A 7,500-nucleotide genomic window follows, 5' to 3' on the forward strand; every position below is an offset into this window, starting at 1 on the left:
GAGAGGATTCACACTGGAGAGCAAGTGTTCAAGTGTTCACACTGTGACAAGAGATTCAGACTGTCAGGAGCACTGAAAACACACGAGAGGATTCACACTGCCACACACATACACACATGTGATCAGTGCGGGAAGAGTTTCACACAAAAAGGAGACCTTACGGCACACATGAGAGTTCATTCTGGAGAGAAACCATACACTTGTGATCAGTGCGGAAAGAGTTACTCATACTCATCAGCCCTTAAGATACACATGAACATCCACACTAGAGAGAAACTGTACACATGTGATCAATGTGACAAAACATTTTTGAGAGCTTCACACCTGAAGCGGCACCTGAGAGTTCATACAAAGGAGAAGCCACATTCATGTCATTTGTGTGGAAAGAGTTTTTCGCATCCAGAACATTTAAAAGTGCATCAGAAAATACATACTGCTGTGAGAGAGTACATGTGCTATGAGTGTGAGAAGACTTTTATTTCAGCGAGCTGTTTAAAACAGCATGAGAGGATTCACACTGGAGAGAAACCTTATCAGTGTTCACACTGTGACAAGAGATTCAATCATTCAGGAAATCTGAAAACACACGAGATGAACCACACTGGAGAGAAACCGTATCACTGCACTGCATGTGGGAAGTGTTTCAGTCATTCATCTTCTCTACACAAACATACAAAAAACATTCACAGTAAGTAGATCATCTTCAGATCCAGCACTTTCAGATCTGATGCTGTGTCCTCAACAAATCCTCATCAAATGTGACACAATAATGCATCGAGCAGTGAAATGTCATCTGGATAAATCTGTTATTACAAGTGACAAGAAAAAAAAAATCTAAAGTTGAATAAAGTTCATCTTCATCTTCAAAACCAGCTGATTTAACTGAGATTCAGATCAACTCAAAGATGGAGTTTCTCCCCAAAGAACAATGTCCAAAGGTTTTATTCCTGTATATCATTTTGCTTCATGATCTATCATTGTGCTTTCTTATGGGTTTCATATTATGTTCAATTGTTTCATATTATGTTCAATATATTTAATAAGCAGGATTGTAAGAATATTAATACCTTACCGATATCCATCCCTACTTGTAAATCAGTAGGAGAGCGAGTTAGTTTTCAAGAAAAAAAAAATCTAAAGTTGAATAAAGTTCATCTTCATCTTCAAAACCAGCTGATTTAACTGAGATTCAGATCAACTCAAAGATGGAGTTTCTCCCCAAAGAACAATGTCCAAAGGTTTTATTCCTGTATATAATTTTGCTTCATGATATATCATTGTGCTTTCTTATGGGTTTCATATTATGTTCAATTGTTTCATATTATGTTCAATATATTTAATAAGCAGGATTGTAAGAATATTAATACCTTACTGATACCCATCCCTACTTGTAAATCAGTAGGAGAGAGAGATCCAGCTCATTAGTTTTCACTTTTACTTAGCTTGTTTTTGTATTTGCTGATTAAATTGAATTATTTATCAAATGTTACATTTTTTATTAATACATTATCCTTACTTTTTATATTTTATCAACAACTTTTATACTTAAGGAGCACGTACTGTAGAGCCAAATCTAGTTAAGTATGAAAGAGATCCGGACATCATTCGCCATGTTGATGTTATCATGTGACCTATGATGTAATAACAAGCGCAACAACTTAAAAGATATGAGCGACAGGTTTAATTCATCTATCTGTAAATAGTTTGTTTTATTTTAAGTGCAAAAATTTTCATCCACAGGCAAAACTGGTTTAATCTCCTTTGTTTTCCTCTTTTTCTTGTTGAATTTAATTATCTCGTTTCATCCCGCAGGCTTATAAATAACAGAAATACAACAACAACAAATGCAATTTTTGATGCATTATGATTATAAGAATATTATGATTATTCAAAGATATTTACGTCTTTTTTCTGTGTATATAATCTCATACTATGATGTACGCAAACCCATTATAGTTGCTCAGTTTGGCCGGACGGCCAGCTCTAGGAAGGGTTCTGGTCGTCCCAAACGTCTTCCATTTAAGGATTATGGAGGCCACTGTGCTCTTAGGAAGCTTAAGTGCAGCAGAAATTTTTTTGTAACCTTGGCCAGATCTGTGCCTTGCCACAATTCTGTCTCTGAGCTCTTCGGGCAGCTGTGTTTGATTATACTGATTGGACTTGATTAGGAAAGCCACACACCTGTCTATATAAGACCTTACAGCTCACAGTGCATGTCAGAGCAAATGAGAATCATGAGGTCAAGGCAGGCAGACCTCATGATTCTCAGTCTTCACTGTAGAAATTAAATATACAGTCAAACCAAAGCTTATTCAAACACCTTCAACATTTCTCACATTATCACAGTTTATTCGCTATATATTCGCTATAAACAGCAAAATACTCAGTCAACATAAATAAATTAGAATGGGAATAAAGATACAAGAAATTAAGAATAATAGAGACACAACTAAACTGACAGAGTAGTTGTTAAAAATGGATAAATATGTGATATGTGAAATTCAGTGAAACGAGCCATTGTGCTTATCATAAGGTAGCCACAAATCATATTTTTGTGGGACATAAAAAAAGTCTTGCATACTAGGAAAAAGTCTCAAAATAACTTTTTATGTACCACAGAAGAAAGAAAATCATAAAGGTTTGGAACAACACGAGGATGAGCAATTGATTACTCAGTGATTACTTAGTTATGAAGTTCTTGATTTTGGTGAACTATCCCTTTAAGTAAAATACAAGACTATAAGCATCAAAATATACTTAAAGGGGTCATAGGATGCCCATTTTCCACAAGTTGATATGATTCTTTAGGGTCTTAATGAAAAGTCTGTAACATAGTTTGGTTAAAAATTCTCAATGGTAGTGTAAAAAAACACCTTTTTTTACCCTGTCAAAAACAGCTCTTTTCAGATCAAGCCGTTTTGTAGCATTTTCCTTTAAATGTTAATGAGCTCTGCTGACCCCGCCCCTCTCTTCCGAGCTGCTCTTAGAGAGACTGTTTACGTTAGCCGCATTCATCATGAAACTTGCTAATTAACGCATTGTTAGGAAAGGCGATTTGCAAAGATTCTTTACAAAACATTGTACTCACTTCTTCTATACTTGTGTGACATACGTATCACATGTCTGTGATAATAAACAGTGTAAACAAACGCAAATCACCACAGAAAAAGCAGATCGTTTTTTTTTTTTTATATATATTTTTTGGAAAAAAACATCTTACATACGCTTGAACAGGGGTGTCAAACTCAGTTCCTGAGGGACACAGCCCTGCAGCATTTAGATTCAACCCTAATTAAACGCACCTGGTCCAGCCGTGCTAGGGCTGAACGATTTTGGAAAATAATCTAATTGCGATTTTATATGCAATAATTTTTTTAAAGCTCTTTAAGTTCTGTATTATTCAACAAAGACAAGCTATAAATCAAATAAATTGTATAGTATGACCAACACAATATTAGATAGAATAAACATAAATGTTCTTTTCTGTAGGCCAGGCCTATATGTTACGATGAAATTAGGTGATGCATGAATTGATATGAATGACATTTTTATTTAACATCTACAATCACAGTATATTGACTGATTTGTTGAACTTCCAACCTAATGATGGTTAAATAAGCCTCGTGTAAACATTAATATGAAAGTCAATAACAAATCACACAAACTAAAGTAGATTGCAGAAATATAAAAACAAATCTGTTGCATTAGCACACTACTTTAGGTCATTCAAAGTCATTGTAATAAACATATGTAAACATGTGCACTGCACCTTTTAAACATTTTTTAAACACTGTCTGTTAACTTTAGACCAGTGGTTCACAAACTTTTTTGGTCGCGCTCCCCTTTTAACCTATAAAAAAACTCTGCCCCCCCTTCCTCAACCACAGTAGAACCCATTATAATCAGTGACGCTGTGTACACTGGACGCGACATTAAACTGATGCCTTGTTCTATGCCGAATACCTCAAGCGTGAGACGTAAATGTTACGCCCCTCACCATACTGTGATGATGCCCTGTCCGGCCGGAGCGATGATTCAAAAACATGAAAACCCATTATAAACGAGGCATTCGTTGCATCCAGTTGGGACATAGTTATGGATTATAATGACTTATACTGTCTTTTTATGCAGCGTGAGGAATGGCTGGAGGTTTAGAGTGAGCAGAGGCGGGTGGGCTTGAGAACAGCGCGTGGGCTTGAGAACAGCGCGGCCGGCGATTTCGACGAAGGAGCGTCCAGAAGGACATGTGACGACTCCAGGCTGGACTTCGTCCACGGTGAAAGCCGATCCGGTGATCCCCAGCGCAAAGTTGTAGTATTTCCTCAGCAACCAGCACGGATCAGCTCCAGGCATGACGAAGCAGATATCGTCCTCTTTTGGAAGACCAAACAAAGTAGTTTCGCTTTCACAACGAAGCACACAGCGTCTTTATGACATGGCGGCGGCAACAACAATACTACAGTGAGAATAAAAGTTACGCCTTCTTTCTTTGTGTGAACATTTGGGCGGCGTTATGCAAATCTTCCCACAAAGTGAGGTAGACATGTGGGGGCGTGTTAGAACGAGCCATTTTAGGCAGGCGTGGTTGACTCTTAACTTCTATAAAGAATATCTCTTTGGATTTGAGACTTTAGTCTTTGTAACTTTACAGATCTTCTTTATGCACCAAGAGCTTGTAACACTCCAAAGAGAAAGGAAAAATTGAAATCGCATCATATGACCTCTTTAAATGACCAGCACCTGCCTGGGTCTGTGCGACCTCATCTATGGCTTTTCTCTTCTCTTTCACAAACCGATCCATCTCCCATTCTAAGTTACATCCTTTGGCTGTTTACTGTTTTATTTATTTTATTTTTCTGCTGATGGCCCGCGCTCGACTTGAAGCAGCGCTGCTTAGACCAATCGGTGTGTACTGCGAGAGCTATAAGAGAGCACGGACGTCTCATTATGCTTTCTCTCGCCGTACTTTGATGTCATACACGGATCTTATCTTTAAGTCGAACACACCTCTTTACTCTCGCGTGTCACGTGACTGTGTAATCGCAGCCTCTGCAATTGAAAAATCATGTTTTTTCATATCGCAATATTATCTCAAATGCAATTAATCGTTCAGCCCTATAATAAAGTCCTTCAGGCTTATTTGAAAAGTACATTGAATGTATGTTGGAGCAGGTTAGACTTAGTTCCTGGAGGCCGCAGCCCTGCAGAGTTTGAGTTTGACACCCCTGGCTTAGAAAAAAACAGACTTGTATGTAAAAAAAATAAATAAATTGCTTTGTTGTGTGTCTGAGAGACTGCAAATATTCATAACATAGTATTCAGTCTCCTTCACTAAAGTGGTTCTGATAAAACACTTACGAATATTAACCATGGTTTTATTATAATCTTCTTCTCCTTTTTCTATTTCTTGATGTCTTTATCGTGTCGTCTTTGCAAACCTCGTACAATTAAATCACTCATGTCAATTTCTTGCGATTGATTAAGAGAGTGCATCGTTTTTGTTGGATCTATTGCATTTGATCCTCTTGCAGTCAAACATATCAATCGTCCTCTCGTAAATTGTTCTGTTTTTGGTAGTCTGTCTTTAATACACCTCATTAATATAGTTCCTTTTTTGTCACTTGTATATTTATTTTCTATATGTAGTCAACATTTGAAGTGGATCAAATCCTTTCATCAAAGTTGTCCTAAAACCAAAACAATAACCGTTCTTGTCTTAGGACAACCCTGATAAACTTTTGTGATCCACTACAAATGTTGACTACTGTACATCAAAAACATTCCTCCTATTCCCGATTAATTTAATTTTATATTTTCTGTTTTCAGTAACTTTAAATGAAATTGTGTAATTTAAGGATTTCAAAAGTTTTTTGGGCCAGTTTTAGTTATTTTAGTACATCGTCAAATTATATGAAAAATGTTCCCTTGGCAACTAGGTAAATGCATTATTTTAGTTTAGTTAGTTAAGTTATAATAAATATAATTTAAATGTGGCCCACATCACGCTGCTATAGGAAATACATCCACACAGAATAGAAAATTTAGTTTTTGGGGTCTTCAAGTTATGATTTGAAATGGCATATTGATTGATGGGTGGACATCGTTATTGAGCTTCAGTTCAAGTCTGTGAACCCAAAGGAATGAAAACGTAAGCATATATGTTATAATTGTATTGGGTTTCACGAGTTCGCACTAACATGTAATTGGATTGAGCAATTAGTAAGCATATTTAGCGTGCTGTCCAGAGGGAGGGCTCCAAGCTCGGGAGAGAGCCTGAACCCAGAGAACTCCTCAAAAGAAGCTAATACATTTAAATTTACATTTAGTCATTTTGCAGACGCTTTTATCCAAAGTGACTTACAATTGGGGGATACATAAAGCGATTCTTCTTAAAGAGGCAAACAGATACCGGAAGTGCTTGTAATACCAAGTTTCTAGACATTGTTTAGATAAGTACAAGCTAGAAAGAGAAGGAATAAATAAAGAGATATAATTTTTTTTTTTTTTTTATGATGATGAAGTCAAGTAGCTTCGAAAGAGATGAGTTTTCAGCTGTCGCTTGAAAATTGTCAGGGATTCAGCATTCCGGATAGGGGTGGGAAGATCGTTCCACCAGCCAGGAGTGGTGAATGAGAATGTTCTGGAAAGTGATTTTGAGCCTCTCTGTGATGGTACCACGAGGCGTCGCTCACTAGCGGATCTCAGACTTCTGGAGGGGATGTAAATTCGTAGTAGTGAGTGGAAGTAGGCGGGTGCTGAGCCTGTGGCTGTTCTATATGCAAGCATCAATGTCTGGAACTTGATTCGGGCCGCAACCGGTAGCCAGTGCAAGGAGATGAAGAGAGGTGTAACATGGGCTCTTTTGGGCTCGTTGAAGACCAGTCGTGCCGCTGCATTCTGAATCATTTGTAGAGAGTGTGTACAGGGAAGGTAAACATTATACTTAAGTGCCTTGGCGATTTCGTTGCTCGGTGAAGTCGCGCAGGTAAAGTCGCAGGTCTTTACACTCGTTGGTCTTCACACGAGAAGGCCTGAACGCTTCTGCTGATGCTTCCGTGTCAGTGCACAGACATCAGATAAATACACAGTCTAAGACACTAAAGTGAAAACAGCCGTGGCCGCCTTCTAATTAGCACAGACAATAGTCTATAGCAGGGCAATTGCTCAAATCGAAACTACAGTTCGCACTTAAACGCAGGAAGGGAGCAATTAAATTACACGCGCTCCTTCTTAGCCGAGGGCAATTATTATAATTACCAGAAAGTGCAATCAAAAATACAAACGCAAACAAAAATATAACGTAGAAATAGGCAGAAAATGAAATATTCCTTCCTAGCAGCAAGTAATAATTCAAACAGCAGATCTATAAACAAGTATTATGCAAAAAACTCACGTGCAGCCGTCTGTCTCTTCTGTTGACTAATCGCTTGGCCCAAGACAGCATGAGGCATGATGGGCATGAGACAGCAGCCGGAGAGTAACATTTTGTTAGTAGCTGCC

The 7,500-nt window shown here is 37.8% G+C and overlaps 1 protein-coding gene across 1 annotated transcript in view; it reads left to right on the top strand.

The window, feature by feature from the left end:
- The window catches only part of LOC107572758 (zinc finger protein 708-like), a gene marked incomplete at both ends in the record, with an annotated part of 2,554 nt that extends 2,197 nt beyond the window's left edge, over positions 1 to 357 (top strand). Inside the window, one exon of the mRNA XM_016259196.1 lies at positions 306 to 357. Coding sequence (XP_016114682.1) covers positions 306 to 357 — 52 coding nt within the window. The remainder of the gene's footprint in view (positions 1 to 305) is intronic.
- Positions 358 to 7,500: the final 7,143 nt, after the last annotated feature.

The sequence above is a fragment of the Sinocyclocheilus grahami genome, unplaced genomic scaffold (genome assembly GCF_001515645.1).
Source record: "Sinocyclocheilus grahami isolate Dianchi unplaced genomic scaffold, SAMN03320097.WGS_v1.1 scaffold1810.1, whole genome shotgun sequence".
Taxonomy (NCBI): Eukaryota; Metazoa; Chordata; class Actinopteri; order Cypriniformes; family Cyprinidae; genus Sinocyclocheilus; species Sinocyclocheilus grahami.